Here is a 12844-nt window from a genome sequence, read left to right as displayed (position 1 = left end):
GTTGGACTCAATGATCTCTAGAGGTCCCTTCCAACCCCTACAATTCTGTGATTCTGTGATTTCATTCATACAACATATTTATCATAATATATACTGTGTCACCCTTCAATAGATATATATTAAAGGAACATGTCATGACTCTTCAGAAATGAATTTAACATATAAAAATAACAAAAATCCTTGACTCTTGCTGCCATGATTAAATCTGTTTACAATGTGTTCTGTGACTCACATTTCAGAAAAAAAAAGATTTTTTAAATTTCTTTTTTACAGGAATCAAGAAAAACCACAGGACCTCTGTATTTATATTTGAATCTACATCAAACAATTTTTGTTTGGAACCATTGCCTAGAAAACTTCTTTCAGGGTGGAAAATCTAACCTATTTTTGAATGCCTTTTGTTTTGAGTTGTTACTTTGCTTTAAGTTGCTGTCCTGACTGCTTTTTGGAGAATGGGGCAGAAGTGATAGTACATGTATCTATCCAGTTTGGAATATCACTTTTCAGAAATATAAGTCTTTTCTTTTGTTGGAAAATGCTGTTATATGTTTTATGGGCCTTCATGACCCACTACAGTTTTACTCTTCAGAATTTTTACACATCAGTATTTTGCACTCTGCACTCAATAACTCTCCAACCAAGGAATAAGAAGATGCAAATGATAGCTTTGTAAGAAAGTAGGACAGAAAGGTGACTAAGCTAGTTAGTTAGACAAAGTGGTACGTGAATTTAAAATTTTAGAGCTGGCTCAATATCTCTCCATAATATGCCAAATAGCTTACATGCATTATATGTATGTTTAGCCTAGCAAACTTAGACTGTTAGAAACAGTGTGTTTCAATATGCAATAATCTTGTATATTCTACTAATAGGGACTAATTCACCCACTATATTCCTACCTTCAGATAATATGTAGCTGTACCTTCATCAATTTCTATTTCTGCAATTTAGTCGGAGAATTAATATGGTATTTTTCTAGAATAATGGATAATTAGATTGAAAATTCAGGCATATTTAGACTTCTTTTTTCCTATTTTCTGATCCACGAATTGTTGATAAAGAAAAACCTTACCTCAGGTTCCAATTAAAAAGCTTTATAGGCAGTCTTACAGTCTAGACAGGTTAGGTACTTTTTCCAAACATGAGACTCCATAAATAAGTATCCATCATAATTTTCTTAGAAAAATTGGAATAGAAATGGTTGCTTTTGTATGGATACTATTTCCAATGAACTCGTTAGCCCACTGACAGGAAACTGATGACTGTTACTTGAACAGTTTTATTAATTTTTTGTTGTTGTTGTTGGAGAATGGACAGTTAACAAGTACAATTACCATGAGGTCACAAACTTGACAAGCAGATTATACTTAAAAGAAAGTTACTTTTTCAATGCCTGGAAATCCATAGATTGTATAGATAGTTCATATCAGTGCCTTACCTTTCTGTGCTCTTTCTTTATTCCTCTAATTGTAAAATGTCATTACCTGTGGAAAGAAGGAAATGTTAAATGAGAGAAGTGGGTTATGAGACAAGTTTGCTTAGCTATAGGCATTTAAGTCTGTGATCTTTCAAACACTGATGGTCTTTACAGATAACAAGACTTTGCTGTAGTTGAACAAAACTGTACAAGCCCCGTAAACAAATGCAGAACATTCTATTACTTCTAGTTAGTCAAAAAATACAAGAGTGTGTAAAGGCTCTCAACAGAAGAAGATTTAGGTTGGATATCAGGGGAAGTTCTTTACCAAGATAGTGGTGAGGTGCTGGAATAGGCTGCCCAGAGAGGTTGTGTATGAAGATACATTTCAGTAAAAAAAAAAGTAAATAAAAATCTAGTTGTCCAAATAAAAATTTTGAGGCCAAGTAAGCAATTATTCAAAATGTTTCTGCAGTACAAGAGAATTTGCTTTTCTGGGTTGCATGGGTAGGTGTTGCAACATTTGTGATAGTATATGAACTGCTGGAAATTGAGATGTGAAGATAACTGTTTATGGAAGGATTAATCCACATGAATAAAAATGTACATTGTAGTAGGAAAGGACTGCCAAGCTATTCAAAAAAGTTTATAATCTCAATCAAATTATAATCTTCATACTCCCTCGAGATACAGGGAAGCTTTGTAATGAAAAGAAGTTGTAACGAAATATGCCAGAAGTCATTAGCTTATAGCATTCTAGATGTACTTAGAAATAGTTAATTTTAACATCTTGAAAAATCATGAGTGTGTATTTATACACATACAGTTCTTAAAAAATTTCTGTGGATTCCACAAAATACAAAATGCTACACCGTGTAGATTTTCTAATGTATCATGGAAATACGAGAATCTAAACCAAATTAAAGTGATCATACTTGAAATGACAGCAACAGCAGACTTCATGTTTTTTGTAACCTTACTCAACAGGCAACTTGTTTTGTGTTTGTTGGTGAGCAAAAGCAGTGGCTGTCTGGTGTAACTTTTTCCTATTTTGTTGCAGTTGTTTATCTTTCGTTGCAGCAATGGAGGTTTGCTTTTTTTTTTTTTTTTTTTTTTTTGTTTTGTTTTTCTGCAGAACTTTATTAAATATTAGAACATTTGAAATTTTTGTATAATAAAAATTAGTCAATCCCAATTTCTGTATTTTCAGGATTGCAGTCTAATATAGTACTTCTAAAAAAGTAAAATGCTATGTAAGTGAGGTTACTGTTGTACATAAGGCTGTAATCATGAATGTCTCTACTCCACTGCTAGGATAAAAGATATAAGTTGTTTCCATGGTCCATACAGATGTGTTCTGTTTTGTATCAGTGCAAATCTCTGTATTGTTTCAGGACTTGGGATGAGCCTGTATGTTTTGTTGGCAAAATTTTCTTAACATTATTTTATTAAGTAACCTACAGGTCTTCTATTCTATTCTACAAATACAATAATTTTTTTCCACAAATAGTGTTGCATTTTGGAAATGTATTTCTAACTGTTGTTAGAGATACTTCTAACTAAACAATAATAAAATTCATGAAAGATCAATGGCAGTTTTTTGGAAATGCTGATGAAAGGATTGTTTGTGTTTGTGTAAAAGTGCTGAAGTGTGCAAAATGTTGCGCTTTTTATGTTTACATTTTAAGGTTATAATATATCAACTCCATATCTAACAAAGTATACTGATTTGCTAATAATTGTCAATAAGCAATAATAATCTACCTTCACATTTTTTAGCTTTGGAGAACAACTTAGTTCTTGCAAACAAAACCCCTATATTTCAGATGCTTAGAATCATAGAATCCTAGCATCATATGGTTGGAAAGAACCTACAAGATCACCTAGTCCAACAGTCCTCCCATTACCATTGCTACCATAAGCTACTAAACCATATCTCATAGCTCCTCATCCAGATGCTTCTTGTACACTTCAAGGGACAGCAACTCCACCACCTCCCTGGGCAGGCCGTTCTAGTGCCTGACCACCCTCTCAGAGAGAAAGTTTTTCCTTAATTCTGATCTAAATCTCCTCTGGCACAACTTGTCGCCATTTTCTCGGATCCTATTTGTTGCCTGGGAGAAGAGGCCGAACCCCTCCTCATCCCAACGTCCCTTCAGGAAGTTGTAGAGTACAATAAAGTCTCCCTTGATCCTCCTCTTCTCCAGACTAAACAATCCCAGCTCCCTCAGCTGCTCTTCATAAGACTTGTGCTCCAGACCCCTCACCAGTTTCTTTGCCCTTCTCTGGACACGTTCCAGGGCCTCAATGTCTTGTAGTGAGAGGCCCAAAACTGAACATAATATTCAAGGTGCAGCCTCACCACTGCTGAGTACAGGGGGATGCTGAGTAAGGGTTCCTGCTCCTGGTGACCACACTATTTCTAATGAAGACTTGGTTTATTGAAAAATAGATAAATAGATCATGATTAGAAATTGTAAAAGATTATAAAACCACATGTAGACTACTGGGTTGCTCTAGAATCATAGAATCACCAAGGTTGGAAAAGATCTCCAAGATCATCAAAACCATCCACCTACCACCAATATTTCCGCAATAAACTATGTCCTTTAGTACAACATCTAAACATTTCTTGAACACCTTCAGATATAGTGATTCAACCACCACCCTGGGCAGCCCATTCCAGTGCCTGACCACTCTTTCAGAGAATAAATTTTTCCTAATATCTGATGTGAATGTGGCCATTCCCTTACGTCTTGTTGCTAGATACACAGGAGAAGAGGCTGACGCCCATCTCGTTACAACCACCTTCCAGGTAGTTGTAGAGAGCTATAAGGTCCTCCCCTGGGCCTTCTCTTTTCCAGAATAAACAATCCCAGTTCCCTCAGTCGCTCCTCATAAATCTTGTGCTCCAGAGCCCTCACCAGCTTCGTTGTCCTTCTCTGGACACACTGAAGGGCCTCTTTGTCTTTCTAGGGACGGGCCCCAATCTGAACACAGTAGTTGAGGTGTGACCTCACCAGATCTGAATATGGGGGGATTATCATCTCTCTGCTCCTGCTGATTTCTGATATATACACTATTTCTGATATAAGCCAGGATAGCATTGGCCTTCTTGGCTGCCTGGACACACTGCTGGCTCATGTTTAGCTGAGCAATGACCAACACCCCCAGGTCCATATCTTACACACAGTCTTCCAGTCTCTCTGCCTCAAGCCTGTAGTGTTGCATGGAATTGTTGTGACCAAAGTGTTGGACCTAGCACTTGGTCTTGTTGAAGTTCATACAGCTGGGGCCTCAGCCCATGGATCCAGCTTATCCAGATCCCTCCTAAGGATCTTCCTACCCTCATGCAGATCAACATTTCCTCCCAGCTTGTTTTCATCTGCAATCTTACTGAGGGTGCACTCAGTCCCCTCATCCAGATCATCAATAAAGACATTAAACAGGACTGGCTCTAATACCAATCCTTGGAAAACACAACTTGTGACCTGTCACTGGCTGAATTTAACTCTATTCACCATCAGTCATTGGGCTTGACCCTCTAACTCATTCTTTACCCAGCAAAGTTTGTACTTATGCAAGCTACCGGCTGCTGTCTTCCCCAACAGAATACTGTGAGAGATGGTGTCAAAGGTTTTGCTTGAGGTATAAGTTGACTATGTCAACCATCCATTACTTCATCCATTGGGTGGGTCACTTGATCACAGAAGATCAGTTGGCTAACCAGGACTTGCCTTTCATGAATACATGCTGGCTGGGCCTGATCTCCTGCTGATCACACATGCTTTGTAATTTCACTCAGGACAATCTGTCACATAGCTTTCCCTGACACCAAGGTTGATAGGCGTGTAGTTCTCCAGATCCTCCTTATGACCATATTTGTATATGGCAGTCACACTGGCAAGCCTCCAGTCCTCTGGGACCGCTCTGGTTGACGAGGACTGTTGATAGGTGTTGAAAAGTGGCAATCACCTTTGCCAGCTCTCTCAGAACCCTTGGGTGTGTCCCATTTGGTCCTGAACTCGTGACAGTCCAGGTAGAGTAGAAGGTCTCTGACTGTTTCCACCTGAATCATAAGGGGTATATTCTGCTCCCCATCCCAAGCTTCCACGTCGGGGGGTAGGAGTACTCTGAAGATAGGTGGTCTGACATTTAAAGACGGATTTAAAGAAGGCATTGAGAACTGCAGCCTCTTCCTTATCTTCAGTGGTCCCCACAGCATCCAGTGAAGTCTGAAGATTCTCCTTAGCCCTCCACTTAATGTTAAGAGAAAACATGTTTGTAAAAGAGTTTTTTGTTGTCTTTTACTACAGCAGCCAGCTTGAGTTCAAGTTTGGTTTTTGCCTAATTTTCTCCCTACATATCCTTGCAACTTCCACAAGTTGCCTTCCACAAGGTAAGAGGTAGAGGTAGACTCTTTTTCTCCTTGAGTCTCAGAAGAAGTTCCCTGTTCGTCCTCACAGTTTTCTTATCTGCTGGCTCATCTTACTCACAGGGGGACAGCCTGCTCCTGCACCTCTAAAACTTCTTTCTTGACAGGTGTCCAGCCTTACTAAACCCCTTATCCTTCAGGACTGAATCCCAAAGGACCCTGCCCACCAGTGTCCTGAACAGTTTAAAGTCTAATCTCCAGAAGTCCAAGGTAGTAGTTTTGTTGACCCCTCTCCTGACTTCACAAAGAATCAAGAACTCTACCATTTCATGGTTGCTCTGCCCAAGGCAGCTCTTGACCTCCCCATCTCCCGCCAATCCTTTGTGAAGAGCAGGACTGTGACTTGCTAGAGCAGGGCACCTCCCCTGGGAGGCTCTCTTACCAGCTGCATCAGGAAGTTGCCTTCCAGGCTCACTAGAAATCTCCTAGACTGCTTCTTCTGTACTGTATTGCATTTCCAGCATATATCAGGAAAGTTGGAAGTTCTCCATGAGAACAAGGGCTAGTGATCTCACTACTTCTGTCGGCTACTCATAGAATGCCTCATCCATCTCTTCATCCTCATTAGGCAATCTATAGCAGTCCTCTTCCAGAATGTCAGCCTTGTTGGCTGTCCCTCTGATCCTTACCCGTATAGACTGAACCTTATCATTCCCAGTTCCACGCTCAACAACATCAAAACACTAACATAGAGAGCTGTGCCACCAGCACAGCAAATACAATTTATGCAGTTGTTTAAAAGAACTATTTAAAATGTATGATTATTTGTATTATTGTTATAAATTTTATAAGAAATATTGCCATATATAGTGCTCTTTTCAACTTCTTTTCTAGTATAGTTCAGATTGAGAGGAAATATCAGATAATCGGGAATTAAAGCATTTCTTCTTATTGTGTGTTTCTGTTGTCAGTGAATTAGTTAAAGACGCATTGTATATTTCCTTTAACCAAATCTAAATTTTGAGTTGCTTTATAAGCAGCCAACAACCCTAAGTCTCTTGGATGAGTTGTTTTTGTCTGTTTTTTTTGCAAACTGCTGTTAAAATAATATAAATATTTTCTCCCAATAGCATCATAGGCTTCTTGACATTTTAGAAGCAGAGAAGGCAGTCTTGTCAGAAAAGATAGAAGAAGCTCTGATGCAACAGTCACAGAAACATAAGGTATTGCTTTTATTTATAAAAGAAAAATGATTCCAGTGCACACTATAGATTTCATAGGCAATGATTCTGTCACAATTATTGACAGGAAAATGTATTTTTCCATTTCAGCAGTTGACTGAAATTATTTTTAGCCACTCCTCTATTGAATATTGTTGTTGAATTTTTCATGATATTTACAGGAAGTGCTGGACAAATGTTTGGATGAAGAAAGGAAAAGAAGTAAGGAGGCTATTGCAGCTGCTGCAAAGGTATCTCTTGCTTAGCAACTCATTTCATAACCAAATTTGTCAAATGTTATATTCTCATCTGTGTTTAAAGGAAAGTCTGAGCATAGAAATAAGCAAATTAATAGATCTATTTTATTGTATGTTTTCATAGAGATAGTCTATGTAAGCTGTCTTCTATTTAAGCTAACCTCTGAACTAGTTTATTACAAGAAGTTCGAAAATTGGAGTTCATTTGTTGATGTTACCTGAATGTGGTTCTATTGTCTTTCAATTAGCATCAGTATCTCTCAACTTGAAGAGCTGGGTGGCAAGGTCAATTGATCTTAAGACAGTTAGCATTGTATCTTACTTAATTTTTGTTAAAAATGGTGATTTGCACTGAGGAAAGGACAGTAAAATCATGTGAAAATACAAACATTTCAACAAACTGTATGTAATTTCTAATTCTGGTACAGAATGCAGTACATTTCAGTTGCTTGTAATGATCTGAGAAAACTAGTAAAAAAAGCTAGTAGAAAAAACTAAAAAAACAGCTTTATTTTTAAGTAAAAGAATTTGAGGAACCCAATATTTATGGCCTTTTATAATTTTTTTTTTTTTTTACTTGTTGCAGTATTATCATCAAGGATACTGCACTGACTTATAAGCTTATTAAAATAAGGAGGAGTGAGCTGCCAGCCAGTGTTTGTTTTGAACTTCAGCATGACATTATTTGTAGATGTTGTGTAATGATAAATCGTCTTGCTGATAAATATATTTGTGGATGGTTCAGCTCGTATAGATCTGTGCATTGTCCCTTTTACTTCAAATTCAATGTGTTTCTTCTGATGATTTCATGTAATGGTTGAATTTTTGTATTAAAATTCAAAAAAGATGGAATTAAACTTCTTTTAGTATGTGCAGCTAAAGAGTTTGGGGATGGAACACACATTTGTTTTAAGTATGCATTGGCTACTTTGCCAAAGGTAGTGTTTATACTGTTCTTGGACTTCATTAAATTCTTGAAGATAAGAGCCTCCCATAGGAAGTCCCACAATCATAGAATCATAGAATGCTTTGGGATGGAAGGGACCTCAAAGATCATCTAGTTCCAGCTCCCATGCCATCGCCAGGGATGATGTGGTGTGTGAATAAATATCATCAACACTTATGTGGTTTCTGCTCCATGTTATTTCTTTTTTGTGATCACAGAATGCAAGCTAGTTATGATATGGTATAACAAATGGACATTTAAGATCTTTGCTTTGAGCTTTTTAATTCTGTAACAGTTAAGTTATTGTCCTGTGGTAGTACAAGATTGGTAGCACTTTAAGATGGATTGAAGTTTATAATTCAGAAGTAAAAATATTTTTCTCGTGTCCTGTTAGCTCACTGATCTCATCAGGAAGAGTAAAATGTGTTCTTACAGCACCCACACTGGCTATTTTCTTCATTTACTTTTTGATTTGTTTTGAAGGCTGAAAAAGAAATAGTACAGGAGGTTGTTCTGAAAGCTGTAGAGGAGGAAAGGAGAAATATGGAAAAGATTCATGAAGAAGAAAGAAATATGTGGAAAGCAGAACATGAGAGACATAACAAGAAGATTGCCCAAGCTGTTTGGGAAGCAACGCAAGAGCAAAGAAAACATAATGAAGTTAGTATATTTTATTCTTCTATGGACTTGCTTTGTTTGTTTTATATTTAATTTTTAAGATCTTTCTAGTTATGATAGATTTTCTTATGATACGTTGTTTTTCATTGCTTGTTGATATGCACTGCATTCGTGAGTTATTTCCATTTAGACTGGAAAGAATTTGGCAGTTTCAGAACATAGCTCCTGTGACTTTTTGAGGCATGTGTATTGAAATGAGGTAATTGTGCACTGTAAATGCCTGGTTTTCTTCACTAACTTCCAAAAGAGCCCAAGAGAAATTGTTAAGATAGTGGCATTATGTTGTACATTATTTATACAACTTTTTCCTTTTTATACCTGTGGAAGAAAAGTTACATTTATTCCTTATTATGCTGGAATTCCATTGTCTCTCTTAGTAAAAGGATGCTTTACTAAGATAAAATATAGAGTAGGTACAAAATAAAGAGGATTATTAAAATCAGAAACCTAAAACATTAACAAACCAAAGTTTTTAGAGTTACATCTTAGACAAATGCTTCTGTAGGGATAGCTGTATGTAATAAGGGGAACATTCCCAGCACAGTACTTAACAAGACAGTAGGGATCTCAAATTAAGTAGCTCTTCCAAAAGTTCAATTTTGTAGTCTCCACTGGTCAAAATATCTGAAGGAACAGTCTGTTCCTTCCTTTTGTTGGTGGCTTAGTTGTTTAAAATTCTTTGCACTATGAGATTCAAGATGTATTTCATTCAAATGTTGGAATTTTATGTTGCTGTTTTTTTAACAAGCTGAACAATAAAAAAAGAAAAAGAAAAAAAAAAACAACTACACAGCTTTAAAATTTAAAGAATAGGATAAAATATCATATATGTTTAAAACCCATCTCCTTGCAAACAGATGCCATTACCCTTTCCAGTGTTTAAAAGAAATATTCATCTCACAGCTAACCAAATTTACAAAGTTATTTTTTGATGCAAACCCATTATTATAATCTGCATCTGTTTTGTGTACATTTCTAAATGTAAATTAGAAGTTGTGTAAATTTCTAAACAAAATCATTTCGTTTTGTATGTAGCAGGCTTAATTTTCTTGAATTTAAAGATATCAACTGATAGGATGTCAGTTTTCAAAGTAGTAATTTTACTGTGATGAGCATTGCTATGATAAATTTTTCATGATCAAAGGATAATCCAGTGACTTCAAAGCTAAATTTAAACTAAGAACACTACTCGAGGTTTAGCTACAGTAGAAATCTTTTAGACTACCCTGAATGACTATTGGTACCAGTGGTACAGAGGAGCTATTAACAGCAGAAAGAACAATAACGTAGTTGCGTACTACAGTGAAGGAAGATGATAGTTTTATACCATGTGGAACATGAAGAGATTAGTAGCAGGAGGAAATAGAAATGAATGTGTCATTAAATTAATGTACAGTTTAGTGATATTCCTAAGGCAGATAGTTCTGTCCTTCGTGGAAACCTGTGCGTCTTGGACAAAATGTGCTGTCTGTCAGATGAGAAGATTAAGGTTGGTTTTGTGTTTTAAACATTCGTCAGGGAATGGGTCTCATAGTTGAGTGTATGAGGTCAGGCAGGATTCTATTCTTACGTACTTGGGTTGCACATAAAATATATTAAAGTGACTCAAGGTAGGTGTTTTTTTTCCTGGAACATACTACTGGAGTTTCTTATTACTTTGGAAATAATCACGGGCAGCATAATATTAGTAGTTTAGTATTGATTAATATATTTTCAGACAAAATCTTAAATACTGAGATGTCAGCGCTTTTCCAAGGAAGAAATTCAGGACTTCAAGAGGACTTTTCAGCTTGGGATGCTAGCTAATCAAGCAGTTGATTATGTTAGATTATTCAGTTATATACTGCGATGCTGAGTAGTACTCTGTTATAGGAGAATGTTGTTAGTACTTCTCCCATACATTTCTTGCTTTTGATCTAGTTATGGAGCATTCATTAATTCTTTTTTCTAATACTGAATAGCTCTGACAACTTTGATGTTAAGAGGAAGAATTTATCTAACAATAAATTGTGATTTCTCGTTTGAATTAGGCTCCTTTTTTCAAATATTTAATTTGTTTTCACTTAAGTAAAATGCAGATTTTTCTTGAGATTTCTAGAGTTCTCTCATGTAAATATGTATAACATATTTGATGTTTTGCTTTTTGCAAGAATGCAAGTTCTTTGGGAAGGATGGACTTTCATATGGAATGCTTTTCTTTGCATAAATTTTCATTTTTTATTTCTACTATGAAATTACTTACTTCCGTAAGCCTCTTATAAACATTCTGCAGCTACTAAAATTTTCTCAATCTGGCAACAAAGAAAGCCGTATAAAGCTGATAAGCCCAATTGGAAGTTATCAGAAATGACTTTGATTTAGAGCTGAAAAATAGTTGGAACTACTATCAAGCAGTTTGTCAGTTGACAGTGGTTTTATAAGGCCTTCTACTTAGTTTCTTATTTGCATTTTTTTCTTTAAGATTTTTCTTGCAAGAGGTATAAAAACTATTCACTTACCTGCAGTTGTTGTTCAGACAGCATAGTCAACATGTCAAGTCAGCCCTGTAATGGCCATTAGATATAGTCTAATATTTTGGAAAACTAAATGTTAAATTGTGGTAACATAATGCCTCTTTTAATTCCTCATATCTTGTTGTATAATTCTTTATGCTTCTTGCTTCAGAACTGTCATTTGATAATATTATTATGTTTAGCACCAAGTAATGAAACAAGTGTGGATGCGTGTAAGTGAACATGCAAAATATCTTTTAGTGTCAGGCATATTAAAACAGCACTACAGGGAATACTGTTATTACAATAGAACTAACTTTTAAACCAACGCATAAGTTTGGAACTTAATACTAAGAAAGAGAAGCCTTGTTCTCAACAAAACTCTCTATCCTTTTCAAATTCTTACAAACAAGAAAAATATGTGTTTGAGATAGAAACAATATTTTTATGTTTAAAATTGTCTTTCTTTTACCTCATTAGTAATTTTGTCATAGAAACTTAGATTACAATTGAATTTTCCCATGCTGCAAATTAATTTTAAGAGATTGATTTTAATGATTTGAACAACAAAGTATTATGTCAAGCATAGTATTAAATAGGAGCAATTTTCCTTTGCTAATGCTATACGTCTGCAAAATTGAAAGACTGGAAAGGGTCATGTACACTACTGCAAATAGTTGAGGCAGAATGGCTTGCAGTCATGAAACACATAGGTAAATCTAGCAAAGAAGAATGAAAAAGTCTGAACATATGCTAAATTTTATGATCTTCTTTGAGATGAAGTTCCACTTTATAATCTGTGATTGAATTATAACCATCATGATTAACCCATTATCAATATTAAAAATATTGTTAACAAATATGCAAAGTAAAGATAAACTGACGGTGAAAATAATCCTAAAAAATTCTGAGTTAAAGCTTCCTTTTTTAAAAGTAATTAAAACATAAATATGATGCTTAGATGGGGGAGAATAAGCTCTCCTTGAAATAAGCAAGATTTTAATTAAAGAGAATGTACATTTGCAAAGTAACTACGTAATCTTTTTGCAGCACATTGAAAAGTTATTATAGGTGAGGATGTTTACCCTGCTAAATGTAGACTGGCATGTCTCCAGCATTTTATCTTTTATTTTGGTATACTCGATTGTTTTTTTTTCAGTAGCAACTTCCCTGCAAAGAGGATTTAATAGGCCAAGTAGTCCTTAATGTTGTGTGGAATGATTGAAATAGAAAATTATCCCACTAGAATATTTTATCTAAAGTTTTTTTTTTTTTTTTTTTTTTTTTTTATTTAGCAGAGGTTGCCCAGTGCATACAGAGATCTATAAACTTAGCTGAAGCTGAACCCTCCCATATAGAATTCAAAATGGCATTTAAGCACCTAGTATAAATGTAAGTGGAAAAGACCATGAACAGTGCTTTCTGCTGTTAAAGATTATTTTCTTCCCTCTTTTACTCT

The 12844-nt window shown here is 35.6% G+C and overlaps 1 protein-coding gene across 1 annotated transcript in view; it reads left to right on the top strand.

The window, feature by feature from the left end:
* The window catches only part of CCDC91 (coiled-coil domain containing 91), a gene marked incomplete at both ends in the record, with an annotated part of 114569 nt that overhangs the window by 54792 nt on the left and 46933 nt on the right, over nt 1–12844 (top strand). Inside the window, 3 exons of the mRNA XM_079550539.1 lie at nt 6923–7015; nt 7195–7263; nt 8699–8875. Coding sequence (XP_079406665.1) covers nt 6923–7015; nt 7195–7263; nt 8699–8875 — 339 coding nt within the window. The remainder of the gene's footprint in view (nt 1–6922; nt 7016–7194; nt 7264–8698; nt 8876–12844) is intronic.

Source organism: Tetrao urogallus (genome assembly GCF_951394365.1).
Source record: "Tetrao urogallus genome assembly, chromosome: 1".
Taxonomy (NCBI): Eukaryota; Metazoa; Chordata; class Aves; order Galliformes; family Phasianidae; genus Tetrao; species Tetrao urogallus.
The sequence above is the reverse complement of the archived record's forward strand: the minus strand, read 5'-3'. Positions and strand labels throughout refer to the sequence as shown.